The sequence below is a fragment of the Schistocerca piceifrons genome, chromosome 4 (genome assembly GCF_021461385.2).
Source record: "Schistocerca piceifrons isolate TAMUIC-IGC-003096 chromosome 4, iqSchPice1.1, whole genome shotgun sequence".
Classification (NCBI taxonomy): domain Eukaryota; kingdom Metazoa; phylum Arthropoda; class Insecta; order Orthoptera; family Acrididae; genus Schistocerca; species Schistocerca piceifrons.
The window spans coordinates 160,034,978-160,060,308 of NC_060141.1; the positions used below are offsets into that span (position 1 = coordinate 160,034,978).

Sequence of the window (25,331 nt, forward strand, 5' to 3'; positions counted from 1 at the left end):
AGAAATCAAAGACCAAGGTAACTAGGTGGCACCCACACCACCGCTACCTACAAGCTCTGTGTCCGAGGAAGAGATTCTGGTATCTGCTGAGGACCTAGCTATAAGTCGGTGGCAGTAGGTGACCCTGAGGCATAGACTGCCTCATTTTTTTATGCCTTCGCAGTCTCATGATAGTCATCCTCCAGTGGAATTGAGGCGGTTTTTTCCACCACCTGCCTGAGTTACAGCAACTGTTAAGCTTTACACCTGCTCTCTGCATTGCGCTCCAGTAAACCTGGTTCCCTGTAATGCGGACACTTACCCTTCGCAGTTGCAGGGGATACTACAAGAACCATAGCGAATATAATAGGGTGTGAGGTGGAGTCTGCGTTAATGTCCTGAACTCATTATGTAGTGAAACTGTGCCCCTTCAAACTCTTCTTGAAACTGTGACTGTCAGGATACGCAGGTATAAATTGTTTCACAAAAGAGAAAACCATCAAAATGGTCTACAGTGACCCTCAATTATCTTTAATTACTTATCTAACAGTGGCTAATGAGGCTTCTCAATAACTATATAACAGAAAAATCATCGCGTTTCAGATTTTTACTTAGTGGCAAATGTGAACACCATGAGCTTCAATTGACGATCGACACTAGTATTACGCAAAAAGGGGGTGTTACAGATGAGACTTCTGCAGTTCTGAGTGAAGCTTTGTGCTGTTATGCGGCATCGCGTGCGTTCATTACCTTGTCAGTGTTTGTCAGGGGGCGGCGGGCAGCACAGCTCCGCTCACCTCGCCGTCTCGGAAGCAACTATCTCCGAACTTCTCGTTCCTACAATTTGCCATAGTTGGTTTAAAAAAACTATCTGGCTGTGTTTTCATTTGACCAATCAGGGTCTCAATGTTAACCTTCAGCTCCGCCTACAAAAATTCTGTCTATCCAATGAGAAACGTTATACTTTTCGTGGTGGGGCAATGTTTTTAAAGTTTGCAACGTAACAGAGACGCGAAAAAGTCTCACGCTAAAACTTGCAGCTGGGGTGGTCCTAGTGGTTAGCTAGCTGGTGACGTGGGTGTCCAGTCCTTCCCTTATCGTAGGGCCTTCTAGCTTAACACGGCTCTGCTCTCGGCTTCTGTTCTCGTTTCTCCCCTCGGAACTGAGTCTGTCTCACGGTGGGAAGGTATGACATGCATTTAGGCATTCTTGTGTTAGTCTGTGGTATTCCATTTGCTTACTCGTTACTCGTATTACTTTGGTTAATTTAATGTCACGATTTATTCGGAGCTATGTGACATACCACTGGATTTGCTTATGTCAGGGTTTTCATGGAAGGTGTTGGATTTGCCTGACACCTTACAACTCTACCATTGATTTATCAATTTGCAGCCCAGAACTTTTCCCATATATCCACTGGGGAACACATGACGACCTGTGTGGTAGCGACCACTTCCCCATTTTCCTGTCACTTCTCCGGCTGTCACAATGCTGTCTGACGGAATCACCATGTTGCACGATAACGCCCGCCCCACACTGCCAATCGGACGAAAGCTACGCTACGGGGATTTCAATGGGAAGCACTGCAGTACCTCTGTACAGAAGGGCTCTCTTACTAGTGTGATAGTCACGTATTTTGCGGACTGTAGAAAGACTTGCGTGGACGTCGTTTTAGTCGGACGCGAAAATACAAGACTGGGTGCGGTTGTGTATGCATCGGCGACTGGCCGCGCTCTATGAATTAGAAATTGATCGTCTCGTCTCCTAGTGAGATAAATGTACTAACGCGTGTGGTGATTACTTTTTACTTCAAGTCTGATTAGTGTAGTTGAAAGATCAGAAATGCGATTGTTTGCCAATAAACAGTAGTTTTACTCATGAAACAACCATCACGTACTGAAGTTTCCCTCCGATCACCGAGATTATGCCACATCGCTTAGAATCCTTAGACTCGCATTGGCAGAGCCTTCTGCACCGGTAAATAAATCGCTCAGAGGCTCAGCGTGTAACTATCTTCAGGAAAAAACTTTAGACAGTTTTGAGATCCGCATCGACGATATAAGCATACTTTCCACAGCAGCTCAGCCAAATCCTCAACTTCTTTGCTCCCAGCTTGACCCCTCGTCTCTTCGTTACCAATCTAGTGTTGTAAATTTATCTGCAAGTTGGCTCATAGCAAAGAGGTGCTTGCACTCGGAAAGTCGATCTCAAACCTTCTGTTAGAATAAAGTAAACCCATGAAAGAAAATGGAAAAATGTGAGACTTGTCCTTCGTTTTCAAACTACTAAGTATCTCGTGGGAGTAATTAGTAGCTACTTCATTACTAAAGACGTTCAAATGTGACGAATAAAAATAATTTTCGTTACCTATATCCCGTCTTGCAGCGCAACGGTTTTATCAGTGCACTGCCTGGCAAGGAAACTGAAGTGCTCAGAAGAGGAGAAAAGGAAGAGGAAATGGGTAAGCGCCCAAGTGATAACCTTACAACGCCAATAAGTAAAAAGGAATTAAAAGCGACCGCACGTTAATCACAATCGACAGAAGGGAAGAGAGCTAACAGCAAGGACTTCCTCGTGCAGGAAGGTGCACAAAATACGCCGTAGACACATCGAAGTTCCCCAGCCAAAGATTAAATGTATTTCGCCATATTGCTTCGACAGATAGAAAAGTAAAGCGCGATCGAAAGCTGGCGCCTCATTCGATAAAACGACCGATAACTCCGACGGCAAACGTATACCAGACGCAAGCGGTCAAAGAAAGAGCATCGGATCAGGAAATAGCGAACCGTCAGACGTTAATGAAAATGAGCACAAAGTGCTGGGATCACCACTTAACAAATGGTGATAACTAAAAAGGCAGTGACCAATGCAGACCTTTGTTAAATGTTCCCCTAACGACGAGTCGATGAGAAGTCGGCCAAGCGTTTGGGAGGGATTTAATTCGCCGTAGCTTGTCAACGTGATGGGAGGACCAGTGGCGATGCCGAAGTTACACCGAATTCCGACCGACAGAAACACAGACATCACCTGAATGAAGGGAAGAGGTAGGAGGACTGTAGCCTTGGCAGCAGGGTCAGCAGCCTCATTTCCCGTCAGACCGACGTGACGTCGAGCAATATGAACATCACGCTGGACGCACAAGAAAATCACGGTGACTGCCTCAACAGCGAGCAAACGTAAGCGTTCTTGAACCCTTCAACTAAAGAATGCTCAGTGTACAGCAAACATAAGCTCAGGAGGGCAGTGAGGGAATCGGAGCATACGACACAGAGACTGTACTTGGTGCCCTAAAACAGTGCGAAGAGTTATGCGGTAAGAATCGAGCAGTGTTGTGAAAGACGATACCGAAAATGAGTGTGTGATGGTATTTCAGTGTTTACATAACACAGAAAAATTCACAAAAATCTTGACAGGATTTGTCCACTTACCGGTATGAAGTTGTGCAGTCCCCATCCTGCATGCATGCTCTAATTCCGTTGGGATGGGTGTCCTGCAACGGTTGTATCCTGTCCAGAGACAAGCTGGCACACAACTGGTTCTTGATATGGATGTTGGATCTCGCTGGCCACGGCAGTGCCTCAGTCACATTGAAAGGTCAGAGACACGGTCATGTATAGATGAACATTGTCCTGTTGAAAGATGGTGCCGTGATACTGTCGCATGAGAGGTTACACGTGAGCATGCAGGTTGTTTGTGACGTACCGTTGTGGTGTCACAGTTCCCTCAACCACTGTTAACCCTACCTGGAAGTCATACCCGAAGGCTCCCCACACGACGACTCCAGGAGTAGTGCCGATGCGTCTCTCTGCCGGCCGCTGTGGCCGAGCGATTCTAGGCGCTTCAGTCCGGAACCACGTGAGCGCTATGGTCCCAGGTTCGAAGCCTGACTCGGGCATGGATGTGTGTGATGTCCTTGGGTTAGCTAGATTTAAGTAGTTGTAAGTCTAGGGGACTGATGACGTCAGATGTGAAGTCCCATAGTGTTAGAGCCATGTGAATCAATTTTGTGCGTCTCTAAAATCTTGGGAGAAAGGAACATCTCCCCAGGTCTCCGCCATCTTCACCATCGATGCTCATGTGCGGTTTTGAAGCACCGCGATTCATCGCAGAGCACAGTGTGACGCCATTAATCAGCGATCCACGCTACCCCGTCAGGACACCACTTCAAACGCAGGCGTTTGTGTCGTGGTGTTACCGACAGCCTACGCATGGGATGACGTTTCCCTAGTCTGTCCCCCTGATCAGTGGGGCGGGATGACACTGGACGTTGCACGGGGTCCATTACTTGTTCTCGGATGGCAAGCGCAGTTGTGAAGGGGTTACGATGTGATCGGTGCGCAATACAGCGATCCTACATTGTGGTGGACATACGTGCTCGATCCGAAGTTTGACGACTGCTCTAACCCTCACGTCCCCATACAGTCCAGCACTGGGCTACTCTCACATCTGACTGCCCCACTTGTCATTCAAAGTGATCGCTTAACATGTGGCGATGTTCCCGCGTCTTACATACACAAGCAGGTGTGGCAGCAACACTAAAGGCGGAGAACAGTAATGCGCTATGGTTACCGTTCTAAATGTCACAGAACTGAAGCTACAATCATTACGTACCCTCCTCGATGTGTACATGTAGAAAGTTAGACATCCTGTGGTGCCTTCGGGTAATGAATACTTTCGTCAGGCAGTGTATTTCTGTAATAGATATCAAAGTACATTTTCAGATAGTATGTAACTCTATTTTACAAAATTTACTTTTGCACACAAGCATTCACTAAAATTAATACGCAGTGCTTGATGAAACATGCTGAAAGAGGCGAAATTTGTCTTTATAACCTGGCACCGATATTTTGAGGAAACTACGTATCACCCCAACGCTTGGAAGAGTTTACGGAAACTGAAGAATAAGCAGAAGAAGAAAATACATAACATTTCAGATATTACAGAAACGTCATTTCAAACAGAACAGCTTCTGAGGTATAACAAATAGCAAGCTAGGTAATCGGCATAATGTACTGCAACAAACCAACTACTGCACTTTTGAAGTGATTTACAGTCACTGCGAGGTACTCTATACAATATAAAGGCTCAGACCCCAAACGTGGACACGTGGAAGAAGCCATCCGTTTAAATTCTCTGTTGCGCAGGTTGCCTGAGCATAATACAACGAAGTATGTGCCTGACTCTGGATGGCGCTTCGCATAACATGAAATGCAGTATCTGTTCGCGGAAACCATATTCGTAGTAAAGCAGCTATCGTAATAAGAAAGTGAGGTCTGTATGCCAGTAACGTACACGTTTTAGGCGCTATGAGAAGCGTGGTTGCTGAGGAGTTAATACAATATAGTGGAAAACGTCACTATTTCTTTCTGCCTTAGAGCAGTCTGCGTCCCTTTCTATGCTTCTTAGAGAAACATATTACAACAAAACAATAATGACGTAGTATAAGTAGTAAGGAAAACAGCACATACACCTTAACTGTGAGCTACTTTTCTCTGCAGTATCATGTAAGTGCGCCGCAAAATAAGTGTATGTGGCACACGAACCTCATACGTAGTGTAAAGCAGACATGCTGGAAGAAGGCGTGGAAGACTTCCCAGAGTTCCATTACGTCTCTTGTATTCTGCACCAGCCACACTGTTGCATCGTGGACTGGCCGTTATAAAACCCAAAATGATACACGGGGTATGGTGTCTCACTTGCGTATGCTCGTTTTTGTGAGAATCAGTGTGTCCCAGAATTACCACATCTAGGCACTCGGACAACGCTGTACCAATACCATACAAAAAATCCAGAGTCGGTGATCAGAAGCTGAAGAAAGGAGTTACAGGAATCCTGACAAGAAAACCAAATGTGTGCAGATCACTAACTAAATGTCTAGGCCATATATATTTCATCATTTGGAAACATTTGCTAAACTGGAGATTAGCAGCGGCATTCTCGTCTGGATAATGTACCCAAATATTACGGTAGTGTCCTCGGCGAAAATGTACCCAAATATTACGGTAGTGTCCTCGGCGAATTCGATGCCAGTCAGGACTACGTACCTACAAATCACCAAAAAATTACAGTAACACTGTCCATCCTCTGAAGTACAGCTTCTCACCCTGTTTTGAAGCTGCCAACAGGACGCTGATTGCTTGATAACTATTTCGGAGTCTGATAACTCTTTGGGAGCCGCAGGTATTTGCCTGTGTTCAGAACAACCACTACTTTGTCCTATTCTATCGTCGCTGGTCAGTTGACAGTACGGGATATCTCACTGAAGAGAGCTGTAATATGACATACATTTGGCTGAGGCAGTTGTTTTAGATGCTAGTTGGTCAGTTGGTGAGATGCAGCAATCTTGCTGGTAGGCAGTGTTAAAAAAACTGGCAGTAGTCCTACTCCGAAGTATTGGAGTCAAACCCATCGCCTGTATTTACGCAATATATTCGTTTGGCTAGACATCAATTTTGCTTGTTTGAGAGGAAAGAGCACTCATACCCAGCGTAGAATATAAGCGGCGATTTTTAGAATTATTTCACGTAATCCGTATGAAAGTTTGATCGTTTACGACCAGTTCAACGAGGCAGGTAGAGCGTTACACTACCTTTGACATTTGCATCATGTGAAAGTTACTCAGTCTTAATACTTCAAATAGATCTGAATCCAGTAGTTACAAAAATCTCAAGTCAGTATTCACGTTTATCACACTCACAGTGCGCCAGATAAATCTGCACTGAGCCTAGACAACGTGCGAGAAAACTGCACTGAGAAAACTCAAGATGATGTATCCAGTTTCATTACATTTATTCGGTATACAACATTGTAACATTCGGTTTATTGGACTCGAAGGAAAGACTCAGCAACAGTAGCGCCATCAGGAATTTTCGTAGAGGATCCCCGGGAACTCGAGAGGCCCCGTGCACGACAAACACGCCCGGTACCGTCGCAGCTTGTATTCTCAGTAAACGTGGCTGTCCACGACTGACGAAGTTGCAGCGTCTTCCCCCAGAAGTGAAAGTTAGCACGACTTGATGCAAACACCTCCGCTCCAACCTGCGAATACAAAGCAGTGGTGTCGATCTGCAAATGGGTCACGAAATGAGATGAGTTTTTAAGAGAGATGGGAGCTCCTATGTAGCGAAATACCATCGGTACTTACTGACCTGAGGAAGTACTGCACACAGCTTCGACATTGGCATAAGCTTTAGCACTTCTTACTTTTTCACCACCTCTTCTGTTTGTGACTATGGGATGCCCTCTTAGCTTGGTTGTATATTACAAGCCAACGATGCGATGTCCATTTGGCTAACGAGTTCATCGCTACAAGCTAGAGACGCGATGTCCTCTTGATTTCCTTGTACACTACTAGAAACGAACGACGCGATGTCCTCTTGGCTTCCTTGTACACTACTAGAAACGAACGACGCGATGTCCTCTTTGGTTTGGTTGTACACTACTAGAAGCGAACGACGCGATGTCCTCTTTGGTTTGGTTGTACACTACTAGAAGCGAACGACGCGATGTCCTCTTTGGTTTGGTTGTACACTACTAGAAGCGAACGACGCGATGTCCTCTTTGGTTTGGTTGTACACTACTAGAAGCGAACGACGCGATGTCCTCTTTGGTTTGGTTGTACACTACTAGAAGCGAACGACGCGATGTCCTCTTGGCTTCCGTGTACACTACTAGAAGCGAACGACGCGATGTCCTCTTGGCTTCCGTGTACACTACTAGAAACCAATGACGCGATGTCCTCTTGGCTTCCGTGTACACTACTAGAAACCAATGACGCGATGTCCTCTTTGGTTTGGTTGTACCCTACTACAGGCTCTTCTCCCATCACTGAGCGTGTGACTCTCTGGTGTAAAATATCCAGCGCTTTCTCTTTTATAGTTGTACGACAATACAGTGAGTGATTTCCCCGGAAACGACCGCTGACGTCATTGCTTCTCCCATTGTCTATTATTATTTTCGCTACGTGCTACAATAGTATACTGCATTTCACGGTCTACCAAACGATGAAAGGTATATTTCTTTAACCATTGAGTTTTATATTTTCCATCTGAGAGGAATACTTTCAGCTTATATTCGCCAGATCCATGTTTGGTAACTTGAAAATACTTTCCCAGACGTCGCGTATTAATCTTTTCGGACACTCTAGGTTAATGCCAGTACTTGCCTCATTTTCAAAAAGTATTTGAACTGGCAAAACCTCATTGTATACATCGTTTTAACGTCAGACCTGCGACAGGAGCTGAACTAGCAGAATCGTAACCGGAAGGAACGAGATGGACGTTCTTATCTTTTTATTTTATGGCTTCCTATAATCATATGATGCGAAATTCTGTATTGTTCCATTAAAAGTTCACAATCTAAAAGTCTCAAAGCCCCTCCCAAGGCCGCTCTCTTGTTTCCCGTTTTATGCTGTGATCTCCTGACTGGGATGTGGGCCAGACATTGAAGTCCACCCAGAATGGCGGAGCTAACCCATCTTGTTGCCTCGCTAGCGGTTGTGGGACTGTAAGTCCTCGTCCAGGTTTAAGTCCCATTATTGGTCAGCCTAGGTTGCAGCGAAGTTGAGAAGCTTCGTGAAGGAAACAACTTATTTTCCTCTCAGTACTACTCTCTACGCACCTCCTAAAAAACGGACGGAACTGTAAGTACGCCAATATTGCTTGGTTTCAGACAGCCGTACAAAAGTGCGTGCGCGCGCACACCACACACACACACACACACACACACACACACACACACACACACACAGGCTTCTTGGTTTTTAGGTTACACAGAAAATTCCACGTGTTATCATACGTTTAATATTATTTTAAAAATTTCCTCTTTACTTAGTCCATTCGGAAAAGTTAGAATAATCATTGTTTCTGTTTACAAACACTATGCTACCCTATTTTCGTACACTTCCGTGTTAAATACGTATATCACCTTACGTGTCGAACACCTTCTCATCCACACACTACATATCAGCTGTAACACTTGCATTCAAACTTAGGAATTTCCATGTTGCTTCTAGAAATTTCACAATGTTTTTGTCGATTATTGATAAACGTGGCCAACCTTTCTAGTCATGATATTTTGGAGAGCTCCTGTCTAGGGAAAAGTCTTACGCTGTTCGAAAACAATAGTAGTAGTACGGAACACACTCCTCTCCATACGTTTCTGATCCCACCTGAAAAGTCATGTTAGAGATTTCTGAAATCTCTCAATCTTGATGTGTACTCGCTGTACACTTAAAGTACGTATCTTTCGTCACAATGCAAACCCTTTCAGATACTTGTGAAATGACCTTTCTTGAAGTTCCTAAAGGCGTATTCAACTTTACCCCAGTTTTTTGTGGATGCAGTCAGCAGGAAGAGTGTCAAGGGCGTCTCTGACACGACGGCCAGTGTTAACAAGAAGTGTCATTTTGACTCTTTATAAACAAATTGTCTGAATAGTGATTTTTTTGGACAATCGTTAGAGCAACCTCGAACCAGTGATGTACAATACGCTCCATGAAAAAGTCTAAGGAGTCCGCTTTTGGAAATACTGATTGTTATTTTTTGCTATGTGTCGGCAGCCGTAATTGGAAAGAATGTCTCACTGCACAAATTTCAAATCATTCTGTACATTTTCAGGATAAAATTATAAGTTATATATTTCGTTTGTAATGAGAACAAGAGCATCGTTTTCCTACACTACACAGCACTGACATTCACGTCGGTAGCGACGAGAGGCGACGTTCATCCATACGTGACCCCCTGGGGGTTCAAAACTTTTTTGTGGATACGTGTGTAGCGAGCATGGGACCCCGAGCTAATGTGGCCTTCCTTCCTTTCCGGCCTGCATACCTTCCCTTTCCGCATCCTTACCCATCCCCCATCTTCGCTCGCCCCCCTCACCTCCGCCTCTTTCCTTCCCTTTCTCCCCCTCTGGGAGCCTGTTTTGTACCTACGTCCAGAAACGGACGCTCGAAACTGTAACAAATTCTTAGCTTTCTCCGCTTGCAAGTCTTAGTCCTTCATTTGTCCTTCTCTTTCCCTTACCTTTTCCCATTGCCCTTTTCTCCGCTGCGGCGTTTGAGACCTCTCTTCTTTACTTTCCCTTTCTCTTTTTTCCTCCCTATGCGTGTCTGAAGGCCGACCCACGCATTTTCATGCATAGCCGGTGACGGGGTAACGCGTAATTCCCCACCCCGGATAGACAGGTAGGACACATGTACCCCCTGGTAACGACCAGGCCCAGGGAGGGGTGATTACCCGAGCTGATACCTTCCGAAAGTGCCGATTGGTCCCTCCGTCCGTTTGTCGGGAGGTGTGACCCAAGGTGTGAACAATCACCTAAGGCGGGATTGCCCTCAGAGGGGGCCCCCTCAAGGAAGGAGCGCGCCATCGGAGACGCCGGTAATCATGGGGGATACTTTGGCAATGTTTTCCTCATCTTCTACTATGTCTGCTCACAAGCGCAAGTTCAATGAGTCTCAGCCACAAACAGTCCTTCCATTGTTGCCACAGTTCCTTGGTTTCTCGGTCTGACGAAGGTCATGACTTCTCCACAGTCAACCCTTTCATTATTCAGAAAGGTGTCGACGCAATTGCAGGTCCTGTAAAGTCTTGTTCCAGATTACGAAATGGCACCTTGTTGTTGGAAACACACAGTGCCCTCCAGGCACAAAAATTGCTGCGTATTTAACTGCTACACACCTTCCCTGTCCGTGTGGAACCGCACCGTACTTTAAATTCATCACGTGGGGTCGTTTATACTAGCTCCCTAGACGGATTGTCCGACGAGGAAATTCAACACTACCTGTCTGACCAGGGCGTAACGGGAGTTCATAGTCATGAAAAGGTTTGACACGAACATCATTCCAACCCGTACTGTTTTCTTGACATTTGACAAAGTTCAACTCCCATCGAAAATCAAAACAGGCTATGAGATAATTTCCGTTCGCCCTTACATCCCAAACCCTCCGTGTTGCTATCAGTGTCAGCGGTTCAATCACATCAGCCAGTCCTGTTCCAATCCGGCCAAATGTGTTACGTGTGGCAAAGATGCCCATGAGGGTGCTTGTCCACCTCCATCCCCTCGTTGCATCAACTGTATAGGTGACCACGCTGCTTCCTCTCGAGATTGCCCCATTTTTAAAGACGAAAAGCTAATTCAGGAAATCAGAGTGAAGGAAAAGGTGTCGAACTTCGCTGCTCGAAAATTATTCGCCAGTCGACAGCCGACCATACCTCAGACAGGAAAATACAGCACTGTCCTTGCCTCTCCTCGGCCAACAAAGGAGGCAGCCACGCAGACGTGTGACCTTACCTTTAGTGCCACGGTCGTCAGATCGGCCAGCTCAAAGATCGCCCGTTTAACCTCACCACTTTCGCCTGCTCACTCTATGGCTCACCCTTCATCGGGTTCTGCTAAATCTCGAGCCCAAAAGTCAGACACCAAGACATCGAAAAAAGAGCATACTCGTGAAGATTTTTTACGTACCTTAACTTCACAACCATCGGTTCCTCCTTCATCTAAACATGTTTCCAAGAAGGCTAGTAAGAAACACAGTTCATCTCCTTCTCCGCCAAGGCGTCTCATCTACAGCACCACCTGGCGGTAAATGCCCTCAGCTGTCTTCTGTGTCGCCGAGGCGCATTGCTGGTGGCCCATCAACCGGCCGATCGCTGGTGGCAGGAGCTGCTCCTGAACAACCTATGGATCAGGATCTTCTGCCTTCGGCTGAATGCCATTCCATAATGTCGGTCGCAAGCTCTGAGCAGTCGTTGAGTTGACAGCACCCTTGGTCACGTTCCTCCATTTTCTGTTCACCCTATGTCCATTATCCACTGGAATATCCGCGGCCTTCGAGCCAATCGGGATGAATTGTCGATCCTCTTACGATCCTACTCGCCGGTCATCTTCTGTCTTCAGGAAACAAAGCTGCGTTCCCATGACCGCTTTGTTCTCTCCCATTCTCAGTCTGTCCGATTTGATCTCCCCTCTGTTGAAGGCACTCCAGCACATGGACTCATGATTTTTCTCCATGATACTCTCCATTATCACCCAATCCCATTAAACACTTCTTTCCAAGCTGTCGCTGTCTGTCTTTCCCCTTATGGATATACCATTTTTCTTTGTACCGTATACATTCCATCGTCCACACCAATGGCACGAGCTGATCTCCTTCATCTTCTTGGCCAGCTTCCACCCCCCTACTTGCTGGTTGGGGACTTCAATGCCCACCACCCGCTTTGGGGATCTCCACATCCTTGTCTGTGGGGCTCACTATTGTTAGACGTCTTCCACCAAGCGGATCTAGTTTGCCTCAACACTGGGGGACCCTACATTTTTGTCTGCCTCCACGACAAATTTATCTCATTTGGACCTTTCGGTGGGTACTGTTCCGCTAGCTCGGCGCTTCGAATGGTTCGCCCTTGTTGATACACACTCGAGTGACCACTTTCCATGTGTCCTTAGACTGCAGCCTCAACAGCCATATATGCGCCAGCTTCGCTGGAAGATTGGCCAAGCCGATTGGACACTTTTTTCGTCTCTAGCGACATTCGATGACCGTCACTTTCCCAGTGTCGACGATGAGGTCACACATATTACAGACGTTATTCTTACAGCTGCGAAACGTTCAATGACACGCACCTCCGCATTGCCCCGGCGCCCCCAGTTCCTTGGTGGAACGCGGCATGCCGTGACGCAATACGTGAGCGGCGACGTGCTCTTCGCGTTTTCCGCCACCATCCTACATTGGACAACTGTATCCGCTATAAGCAGTTCCGAGCGCGATGCCGTCGCGTCATCCGCGATAGCAAGAAGGAAAGCTGGAAATTCTTTACTAGCTCATTTAACACCTTCACTCCCTCCTCGGAAGTTTGGAGTCGGCTTCGACGGTTCTCAGGCGCGCCTAGGTCCTCCCCGGTCTCTGGGCTGCTGTCGCGCATGATACCTTAGTGGACCCCGTCGCTATTTCTAACTCAATGGGTCAACACTTTGCTGAGATTTCGAGCTCTTCAAATTACCCGCCAGCGTTTCCCCCGAAGAAACGTGCGGCGGAAGTGCGACCTCTTGCTTTTTTATCTCAAAATCGCGAAAGCTGCAATACTGTTTTCTCCATGCGGGAACTCCAACATGCCCTCTCTTCTTCTCGCTCCTCCGCCCCAGGACCGGATGGTATCCATGTCCAAATGTTGCTGCATTTATCATACCATAGTCTGCTTTAACTCCTTCGCCTTTATAATCGAATTTGGACCGACAGTACTTTTCCCAGACGATGGCGGGAAGCTATCGTCGTTCTTGTTCCGAAACCTGGAAAGGACAAACATCTCCCCTCTAGCTATCGCCCCCATTTCTCATGAGTAGTGTATGTAAGGTTTTGGAGCGTATGGTGAATTGCCGTTTAGCTTGGTGGCTGGAGTCCCGCAGTCTAACACCTGCCCAATGCGGTTTCCGAAAGCATCGTTCTGCAGTTAAACATCTTGTTGCTCTCTCCACTTACATCATGAACAATTTTCTCCGGAAACTCCAAACAGTAGCAATATTTTTGATCAGGAGAGAGCATACGATACCTGTTGGAGGACAGGCATCCTCCGCACACTGTTCTCTTGGGGCTTTCGAGGTCGGCTGCCCCTTTTTCTTCGCGAATTTATGGCAGAGCGCACATTTAGGGTGCGGTTGAACACTACTTTCTCCCGTACTTTCTCCCAAGAAAACGGGGTACCCCAGGGCTCCGTACTGAGTGTTGTACTGTTTGCCATTGCCATAAATCCAATTATGTGTTGTCTCCTTCCTGATGTCTCGGGCTCCCTCTTTGTGGACGATTTTGCGATCTACTACAGCTCTCAACGGACCAGCCTTCTTGAACGTCTTCAAGGATGTCTCGATCACCTCCACTCTTGGAGCATCGAAACCGGCTTCCGTTTTTCTCCCAGTAAGACCGTTTGTGTTAATTTTTGGCAACGTAAGGAGTTTCTTCCACCCTCCTTACATCTTGGACCTGTCAACCTTCCGTTTTCGGACGTCGCTAAATTCTTGGGTCTTATGTTTGGCAGAAAACTGTGCTGGTCCTCCCACGTTTCCTATCTTTCGGCTCCCTGTCTGCGATCCCTCAACACCCTCTGTGTCCTGAATGGTACCTTCTGGGGAGCGGACCGAGTGGTCCTTCTCCGCCTCTATCGCACCTTAGTGCGCTCGAAATTGGGCTATGGAAGCATAGTTTACTCCTCTGCTCGGCCGTCTGCTCTTCGGCGTCTCGACTCTATCCACCACCGTGGATTACGTTTAGTGTCTGGAGCTTTTTACACCAGCCCTGTGGAAAGCCTTTATGCTGAGACTGCCTAACCTCCGCTGTCCAATCGGCGAACTGTCCTTTTGAGTCGTTATGCTAGCCATCTGTCTTCCGTGCCTGCTAATCCGGCCCATGACATTTTTTTCGACGCCTCCTTGGATGTAGGGTATGCAGGCCGCCCTTCCTCCCTACTACCACCGGGAGTCAGCTTCCGTCAACTGCTCCATTCCCTTTCCTTCCGCTTTCCTACAACCTTCTTGACAACTTGGTGTACAGCACCGCCTTGGCTCCGTCCCCGGATCTGCCTGCTCCGTGACCTTTGTCGATTTCCCAAGGATGATACCCCTTCACTTGTTTGTCGGGCATTTGCTGCTCTGTGCAAAAATGAAAGAAGCCACATTTATTTACACTGATGGCTCGAAAACATCGTTAGGTGTAGGGAGTGCCTATATTGTTGGCGACACCCCAAATCGATTTCAGCTTCCCGACCAGTGTTCGGTTTATACTGCGGAGCTTTACGCTGTTCTTCAGGCTGTCCAATACATCCGCCGCCATCAGCGGATACAGTATGTTATCTGTTCAGATTCTCTCAGCTCTCTCCTCAGTCTCCAAGCTCTCTACCCTGTCCACCCTCTGGTCCACCGGATTCAGGACTGCCTACGCTTGCTCCATTTCGGGGGCGTCTCTGTGGCGTTCCTCTGGCTCCCAGGACACGTTGGTATCTGTGGCAATGAGGCGGCCGATATAGCGGCCAAGGCTGCAAGTCCCTCTTCTTCGACAAGCTATTCGATCGATTCCCTTCGCCGATCTACGGAGCATTTTATGTCATCGTGTTACTCTTTTATGGCACTCACATTGATCGACACTTCCCAATAATAAATTGCGGGACGTGAAAGCTCTTCCCTGTGCTTGGACCTCTTCCTCCCGAAAGCGTCGTCGGGAGGTGGTAATTTTAACGAGACTCCCGATAGGGCACTGTCTCTTTAGCCATCGACATCTTTTAAGCGGCGATCCTCCCCCACTCTGTCCCCACTGCTCTCATCTGTGGACGGTAAGACGCCTTTTAATTGAGTGCCCCTATTTTACTCCGTTACGCGCCCGTCTACAGCTGTCGCCTGATATATCGTCCATTTTAGCAGATGACACGCGCTCGGCCGATCGCGTTCTCGAGTTTATTAGTGCCAGTGAGATGTCAGTCATTTGCAGCTCTTTTTGGGGACAACCAACCCCTTTCTGTAGTGGATTTTTAAGCTTTTCTTCTGCTTTTAGTTTCTCCAGTTTTTTGAGTTTCGTTCCCATTGCTGCTGCTTTCCATTTTCGTTTTTTAACGTTTCCTAAGTCACAGACAGGGCGCTAACGACCATAGCAGTTTTGCGCCCTAAAACCAAAACAAAACAAAAAATCCATACGTGACACTGCCTCCAAAAGTAGTCGACCAGCCTTTCTCCTGTACCCACTTCATGTGACACACATTCGTTATTTCTGTGTCCATTCTCTTCTACCAATATGGTCAAATGACTCCTTCATTCGGCGCCGGATAGATCCTGACCCCATTATTCCAAGTACCTTTGCAAATAAATTTTCGCAAGCTTTCTTCGCTCATCACTGATTTGTACTGTTTTTGGTAATGGACGCTAGATTTTGAGCGAAATTGTCTTCCCCAGCATTCTTTACGCTTGGATCTACGGCCGCATTACATTTCTTTTGAGGAATGTTAAATGAATTTCCAGCGTTAGGCAGTTTTTTCATTCGAAATAAACACTTTATCTCGTTTCCAGTTAATTTCGCTACTTAAAGCATTTTCAAGCAACTTAATGATACGACTAACGACATAAATTGTGGAGAGTTTCAGATGAAAAAGAAATAACATACGTCCTAGATACGTCTCACAAAAAATTACATTACATTCTTACACGTGTAGGGAACAGTATGGAAAAAGGAAAAAGCAACATGTAATGTCTCTTCTGCAACAAAAAGGCGGTAGATACGCTAACAAACTGTATGTAAATGCACTAACATTCTCGCAAGGCAAAAAAGTCATACTACATTTTTGTCTGTTTCTTCCTTCCTTCCTTCCTTTCTTTGTTTGAAGCTGACGCAACGTACGTTTATTACCGTCATTTCTGTTTCTACCCAAGAGAAAGAAATTACCTAGGTGCAAATAAAATACAGTGTGTATTTGGAATACGAAACAGCCTGTGCCAAACCTACATACCGGGTAGTTGTAATTAAAGTGCAGGTGCTCACGGATGTAGAGTAAGCTGTCACCATCGTATGGCAGCGAAACCTGTTAGATATCGAAATGAGAAACCAATTTACGCTGGAAAACAAATTATTTCAGATTCTGGCCATTAAATGCAAATCTGGCGTTGTTCATTGTTTATATGACGGTGTAAGAACCACATTGTCATTTGACATACCATAACAGTGGCTATGGAGAAGAGCCTGTGCGCTGTTAGCGAAACTGTTTTACGTGAACGTTATCAATTAGTGTTGGACTGAGAGAGTATCACCGACTGGTGTGGTGGTGGTGGTGGTGGTGGTGGTGGTGGTGGTGGTGGTGGTGATAAAACTCGAAAACACGGGTCAGCTTGGTGTGGCATCTGAAAGAGAAAGTCGTCCTATCCCGGTAGAAGTTATTGACTAGGTTGCTGTTGCTGTAACTGACCATGGAACACGTGCCCCAGGTAGTGGTAGTGCTCGCGCAGTCTCACGAGAATTGTCATTCCATGATAAACGGTACAGAAAGCTTTGCGGTCTATTTTACACTCGTACCCGTACAAAGCCCAGACGGTGCAACAAGTGAAACCTGACGATCCGCAGCACCGTCCTGAATTAGGTCTTCGGTTTTTGCCACGGGTCGAAGTTGACATATGGCCGGGAAATATTCTATGGAGTGACGACTCTCATTTTACATTCTATATTCCAGGGTGCCGTGATAGACGGAACTCTGAATTGCGGGCTCTTTTAAATCGCGTTTCGCGCACGAAGAGCCATTGAACTTGCGGTATGTGTCTGTGTGGTGCTGATTCAAAAGCACCTTCGTTTTCGGTCCATTCCTCTTTTTAAGAGAAGACACCCAGAGGGCCTGTCAGGTGTACCGCGATGTCTGCACGTTATCGAGACCTCCTTGTGCAGCAAGTGATTCCTGTTGTGGAAGATCGCAGTTGTGTGGAAAGCACCGCTTTCCAGAAGAATGGCCTACAAGACCACATGATCTGAATCCATATGACTTGACTCTGGGGATATCTAAAGAACGTGTATACCAAGGACACGTTCGCACTCTACCTCACCTGATGGTTAGTATAATACAGGAACACGTTACTCAGATTCCATCCGCACTGCTGCGAGCAACTGTTCATCTCGTCGTTTTAAGGATGCAGCATGTCGTCGGCGTTTCCGCTGTAAGCAGCAGTTAATAACAAAATGAACATCATGCCTTCCTATTTCCCCTTTTTTGCCCACGTCCGTTTCATAAACAATTACATAAGAAGACATTTCTATACGCCTTTATTGCATTAACAGCGCCAGATTTACACTTCGTAGTCAAAATTGCAACTAATTTTCTTTCCAGCGTAGATCAATTCCTCATTGAAGAGTTAAATTGTTGTCCTATTGAAGGCAGGACACATGAGGGAGACAGGGCTTAATGGAAAGTGTTGCTGCATGGAGCTTTCCACTGAAGCTCGCTCTCGCAGGGATAACGCATATGAAGAAAAATACTGCGCAGTTTCTCCACCAGGGTACAACCTCGGAAGGATGATTTCACGTGATTCGCCAGTCAACGCAGACAAAAGCTTCTAGTTCACAAAGATTTATTACACACATCCCCAAACAGATTTTTACAAAATCTTTTACAAAACCGACCTAACAATGCCACCAATAAGAAATATAATTAAAAACTTTATACAGTCTTCACAAGAGTGTATGGCATGAAGCAAGTTAAGATTCTTCCTTTTAACTAAATTACAAAGAGCAGCAGATGAATATAGATGACAAGCATAATTTCTGAAGAATTTAACAGAAACGTACCGGAACTACATCCCCAATGGGAAAACAAGCAACAGCACGGAATATTAAATAACAAATTTTAAGTAAAAAGGCAAATGCCCAACAGGAACCTTAGACCAATTAACAGATAATAAATAAACTGAATTCCACCAATTGTATAGCTACTTTTTCCACTGAAATCACTCATGAAATTCTTTTCAAGTACAACACAATATTTAGGCAGAAGACAGTTATCTTAATAGTCAGTTAAAGTTTCACGCAACAGCGGGCACAGCCCCACGGATGACCCAACCTGAAACAAGTGTGACCAATCTACTAGGCACAGGGAACGCACCTTGGTGCCGCCCGAGCACGCTAACAAGGGGAATCTCCAATAGTTAAGAGATACAATACTCAACCTCTGTCAACTGCTGGGGCGAGCAGCGACTCTGACAGGATACAGCCAAGTAGCGCCGAGCGTCACCAAGACCTAATCGGCCGAGCTAACGCCGAATATATTTCAATCAAGGCGCCTTCCCCTGTATTGGTCAATAGGGAACTGATTGTGCCCGCTGTTCGTTGTACACTGTAACATAGACAACCAAACCAAAGAACATAACACAAACCCTCTTATTTTAGAGTTATGCCCCCCTACCTTTAAATTTAATACCCTCAACACATGAAAGACCTCAAACAAGTAGCATGGAAAACTATTCACTTCTTACAGCTCACAATTTTTTACGTTTACAGGCAGACCCCCAACAAGCATAAGTCCGGAGAAGTTAACGGCCTGCCGAAGCAAGAGCATAAAAACCCATAGTACAAGACACCAAAGTCACGGCCCATTCAAACGGAGACCACAGAATGAATCAACATACTCAAGTAACATTACAAGCACACTGTCGTAACACTGAACATGGCCTGTGCACTACCCTAGAATGACTCATGCAGACTTCACGCTATTCTTGCTTACTGCTCCCGTCACTGAGCAATGTTTTACAGTCTTTAACACCACTAAACACATACCGGAACCAAGAGTGAATTCCTTATTCCCGCCCCGCTGGGGATAATTAAATACGAAAACTGTTTCCGGCGATGAACACAAATTACGATCAGATTGATCACAAACACAACTTCAGAGAAATAACTGATGCCCACCGTGTATGGCGGCAAACGATGAGAATCCACACAACGTACATAGGCATCCAGCATAAGGCAGTACAATATACACACTTCCTAGTGTATTGGAAGTCATCACCACCAGCCCGCCGCCGACACACTCCTCAAATCAAAGCACAACGCCGCGAGCAACCAACGCTCCTCCGTAACGGTCACTCCCAGACTCAACACATGTGCCCAAGCAATGGGCAAGCACGACCACAGGGGCCCCGTAGCGGAAAAGCGAGAGAACCATCGCCGGAAGTGCGGCGCTTAAATAGCGGCCAGAAGAGGAAAACCAAACAGAAAACGTGCATGCCAACTCGAACGGGATTACTGCCCCTACTAGATAGAATCATTGGCGCCAGCGACTCCACCTCGGCTCAAATGAGACCAACCTGGGTCCGGAAATGCGGCATGATCACCACGGAAAAAGCGACCTTGCTTGGGCCACGGAAGGTCGCCTCCGCCTTAGAGAAGATCGGACACATTAATAAACATTTGAAAATACAAAACAGATAAAAAGTTAACATGAATAGTGTGTGGGGTTGTTATAGAAGCCACCCCAATCAGACAATGAGAACGTCATGGTCGTCGAAAGGGGTCGCCCCCCCCCCCCCCCCCCTGCCACGTTTCCGGCAGTAGCTGACCCAGGCCTTCAACCTACACGTGAGGCGAGCGCAGCAAACAACTGGACGTGGGTCACAGTCCGAATTGCTCCACTAAAGGGAAGAGAAACAGCATTTGCACTCCTGCTGTTCCGTTCATATCTTCCGTAAGTGCTGAATCGTAGAGGGCCAAGGGGCCCTGAATTACAAGTGGGTGCAATCTAGCCAACGCTGCGTTTCTTACTTTCTGTTGTGTAACGGGTTGCCTACATCCCGGCAGCAGTGACATAATGAAGGTACGTACTCGCATATCTAGGTCGCTATGCTGAAAATGACAATAGCAAAGCATATACACCTAATAAAGCAATGGAATCTTCTTAGCTGGATACGTAACAGTAATTAGATTAAGAATCTAAAGTGTGATACTTTTGAAATACTGACGTGTTTTTTAGGAAAAACTACTTACTTTTAAGGGCTTCTCCACTCTTCAGCAGTTGCTCTGCACCACCGTTAGACAGTTTTTACGATCATGGTAGTCTTCCTCTTCAAGATTTCTCTTCATCATTCCAGTAACCACCGCTCTCCAGGTTAACCTCGGACGTTCACATCTCCTCAATCGTGGCAGCGACAATTCCAGGATTTCTTTTGGCCATCGTCCTTGCTCCTTTTGCCGTTTATGACCATATCACTACACAGCTCAATTCTCAATTGTTTGCACGACTGGTTCTTTCCATATCCATTATCTCCCTAATGTCCTCATTCCTTCTCCGCTCTGTTCTGGATATCCTGGCTGCCCTCCTTAATCCATCTGCTTCTCTGCCTCTCCATCAGAGTCCAGCCTTCTGCGGCGTACGTTAATATACTTCTCATTTCTGTTTGCAGAATCGTCGTCCTTGTTTCTTTTGATATTTCCCGGCTCCACAGATCTCCATTTAGCATTTTAATTGCTCATCTTGCGTGTTGCAATCTGCGTACCACATTTGCTTCACAGCTTCCCGAGGAATGGATAATGCATCCAAAGTTTTTAATCTGTTTTACAGCTTCGATAGTTCCCCGCGACAGTACTAAATCCCTTCTATCTGCTCAAACTTCTGGATATTATGTTTTGATTGTATTTATTCTAAGCCTTTCTCGTTCAAATTCTTGCATTAACTTCATCATAAATTTGACAGCCTCTCTACTTCGTTCTATCAGTACCTGATCGGCAGATAAAGAGTAAATAGTAGCATGCTGGAAAGAAAATACCATACCACTGCAGGACTGATTACACCGTTTCAATATATGCTACATACATATTTTAAGTAGGGTCAGTGGGATGGTGCAGTCCTGTCTTAACTGAGGAAAAACTTGTCATAATAAATGTATACCACATGGACGTGATACATGACATATTTTGCCGTAAATCTTACACCGTTCCCTGCAGCAAGCAAAGTGTTAGCAATATGGTTCTATAATTGAGTGGGTTACTCCTATTATCAGTCTTGGTTACTGGTGAGACTTGTGCAACTTTCCAGTCTGTAGGTACGGATCTTTCGACGAGTGAGGGGTTGCATATGGTTGCTAAGTATGGAACCAGAGTTTCAGTATACTCTGACACGAACCTGACTGTTGTAGAATCTGGAGCAGAAGACTTCCCTGTATATAGTCCGCTGCACTGAGAGCTATTTGTAAGTGGATCACGTGGTCAGGGATTCGAATTCTGAAATATTTACTTCTTTGGCGAAGGAATGTCGGAAAATCGTTTTTAGTAATCCTGCTTCAGTGGCACTGTCATTGATAAGAATATCATTGGTGTCGCCCAGTGAAGGTACTGATTGCGTGTTGCCATTTGTCTACTTTCGATACCAAAAGCAGACACCTCTCAAGCTTTTCTGGACAGTACACCCCTAAACACAGGAGAAACCATATGGCTAAGCAAGATAGACGTTCGAGTCACAATGTGTAAGCAAGACTGCTTTTTGAGTTGTAATATCACAACTGCAGTGACATTTTCCAGGACAAGTGTATAAGCACTCGCTGGGCAGTAACGTGTCCAACACGATCGCCAGATCACTAGATTTCTATTAGTGGCGGCATTAATAGTCCTGTGTACAAAATCGAGTGACTGTGAAAGGAACACCTGAAGTGATCATAGTAACACACGAAATCATTCGCGACCGACCTGCAGATTGATGTTTCTTTTAGAGTAAAGGTACTCCTACGTACTATTAGCGTAACTTTTCGCAGTACTGAAACTTAATCTCACCGGACTAAGGGCCCATGTGGAAAAAGGATATTAGGGCACTAACAATATAAAGTGCACAGAAAACCATTTTCTTAAAAGCCACACAAGTATCCCACACAGGAATGTATGTGAGATAGTCATAAAGTTGTAATTATCGTCTCCAAAAAAATATTTTGTTGGTTTCTTTAGTCCCGGTAGACACTGATATCTCCACGCCACAATCTCGAACATAAAGGAGAAAAAAGAGTGCAAACCACCGATAAAGTGGAGAACTGTGCAGTAATTAGTTTTCTACAGTTTAAGGGGAAAGCCGCCGCAACAGTCCGTGCTGAGTTAGTGCAAGTACACGGCGAGAGTTCACCTTTGTCATGACACAATCGTCAGTTGACACAGATACTTTGTGTGATCAGTCAAGTCCGAATGAGGAAGGTCGAATTGGCACTCTCTCTGTGTAGGATTGGGAATAACAAGACATGCGGAGGAGCTGTTATACGAAGACTGGCGTATAGCAATCGGATCGGTAATGGAAAAGGTGAAGATCGAGACACGACCGCCTTGTCTCTCTGTGGGAAAGACATATCAAGAAATTAGACTACTTTCGAAATAATGAAGTTTGCTTCCTGCATCGCCTTTGTCTTCTTTGACTGCACCTAATACATTTTACGGATGAGCACCGAGATAAGTCTCGTACAGAGGCATGCAGATTGATGTTTCTTCCTCGCTGTACTTGCGAATGGAACAAGAAATGAAGTGGCTACTAGCAGTGATACCAGGGTGGTCGTACGGTGTCGTGATTGACATAACAGGAGAATACTGTGAGACAAAGTTTGATAGCCGAAAGAGACTGCATGTGTCACTGTGGCCCGTGAAGCCGTGGAATTCAGTGGAGGGTGACCTTTCTTGTTGTGGAAGACGTTCAAAGCTGACCCATGACTTTTCACTTTTCCATTATAGCTTTAATGTCGATACGCCTGCCTGAGTACACGCCAGCCTTCAAGTACAAGGGTCTCTCTTCCGTTGCGGTTCCCAATCCTCAGTCCCTGATCAGTGACCACTGTGTCATAACGATGGTGAACTGTTTCTGTTTACTTCCTAGTCAGCACTGGCTGTTGCGGTGTTTTACACCTTCAACTCCATAGAACGAATTACCTCACGATACTCCACTGAATTAATGGGTTGTGCCAATTTCTCTACGGCTCCTGTAGCTACGCGATTGTGGACCGGTGACTTTTTTGTGTAGCAGGACTACAGCCCTGTAATAGCAGACAAAGTACTTTATTTTTTTCAGATCATAATTAGAAGGTTAAGGCTGCCACACCTACGTACTTGTGACGTTTCATTAAGACACCCGTTTACAATTTGGCAGCTATTTTTATACTAGGATATGTATAACAATGATAACCCACTGTCGACTGCAAAACATGTAGCACATTGAATTAAGGATCGCATACGTTATTTCAGAGCGAAGAGTTTCTGATTTATAGTGCAGATCACCCAACGTAATCGGCATAATATTCTGGAACAAACCATGTACTTCCTTTGTGAACTGATTTACAGTACCTGCGAGGTACTCGACATAATACAAAGGTTCAGATTCCAAATACGGGGGCTTGGAAGGCAGCTAACAGCTTAAACTCTCTGTTGCAGGTATACCTTGATGATACCGTGAGGAGGTAAGTTAGGCTAAGTTTTCTCTCTGTTTGGCGCTTCGTATTCTGTGACACATTTGAACTCTTCGCCGAAATCAAATTCAAATGCAGGCAGCTGTGAAACAATCTCTTGTCTGTGCGCTTGCAATTTATACGTTTAATACGCTATTTGAGGCGTATAGATGGTGGGTTGATAACAAAGTTAAAAATGCCGCAGTTGGTTTTTTGTTTCAAAGCAGACTTCGTCCCGAAAGAATTTTCACTCCGTTTCTAAGCTGCTTTAAGAATTGTGACACACCAAAACGATAAAGACAAACCGTGGCAAGCAGAGAGCTGCGCGTACACCTTTAAAGCAGCCCGCTTCTTTCAGTGTCACGCAAGAGTACCGCCAACCTCATCTTCGCTGTGTGGTTGTTGACTGCTATGGCAGTGCAGACTAAAGGCTCCTGTACTTAGGCAACACACCCATCTATGTAGCTACACGCTTTCTTAATATAAAGAGCGCTTTTATAATATAGATAGAAATGAGAAGTACTGCCTTCTTTGAAGCCGGACTTCTTAACATTACACCTCACAATCATTTTGACATCTGTCAGTCGTTAACAGGACATTTGGGCTCTAGCCTTATGGACTGTTCAGATGCTGGTTTCGCTTTATTCCTACACAGGGTCCCCTATGACCATGCGTGGAAATCGGACAGTGCCATCGTTCAGAGTTCACTGTTTACATGCACTGTAGGTGACGTGAAGTTGGTCTCAGATTTTCGACTTTCCCAAGGAGTTTCCTGGTATGTTGCTTGATCGTGTTACTGCCGAACTACCGGCGTGATGTTCTCCTCAGCTGATACGCGTGTTGCTTGTCTGCCATGCCCAGGCATCCATCCTATCCTTTTGGGGCCCCTAGTACGGTATAATGTACTTAAAGTTTAAAAAATTCTCCGCCAGATGGCAGCATGAAATATTCTTTCTTTGCTCAACGGTTGCTGCTGACATCTAGGAAGCATTTTGTGTACTTGAACCTGATCTTCTGCACACGTCTCTCTAAACCATCATTTTAGGAAATGGCAGCGACCAGTTCACGCCGTGAAAGAAACATCCTCTGAGGTAAGTGTGAATTACAAGTTATCGCTTTCGTTATAGCACATCTAACAAAGGAAGAATTAGTTATAAATATGAGTATTTTACGAAGGAAAAAACAATTTTGTGTTCAATTTTAGTTGAGGTAATGACCAAAATCGAGAGGCTCAGTATCCTTCACTTCATGAGCCAGCTTAACTGATGTCATTAATAAAATTTGACATTACTGTTTCATATCCAAAAACTGCTTGTTTAATTTATGGAACAGTACATTCATTAATAATGTTACTAATATTGTTAATGATCATAATAGTGACCATTACATTAAAATATCTAAATATAACAGAGGTAATTACTTTTATTTCAGAAATTTTACCTTAT

The 25,331-nt window shown here is 45.5% G+C and overlaps 1 protein-coding gene across 1 annotated transcript in view; it reads right to left on the minus strand.

The window, feature by feature from the left end:
- Window positions 1-25,331, minus strand: part of LOC124795691 (synaptic vesicle membrane protein VAT-1 homolog) — a 71,746-nt gene that overhangs the window by 40,963 nt on the left and 5,452 nt on the right. Inside the window, exon 3 of the mRNA XM_047259772.1 lies at window positions 18,591-18,610. Coding sequence (XP_047115728.1) covers window positions 18,591-18,610 — 20 coding nt within the window. The remainder of the gene's footprint in view (window positions 1-18,590; window positions 18,611-25,331) is intronic.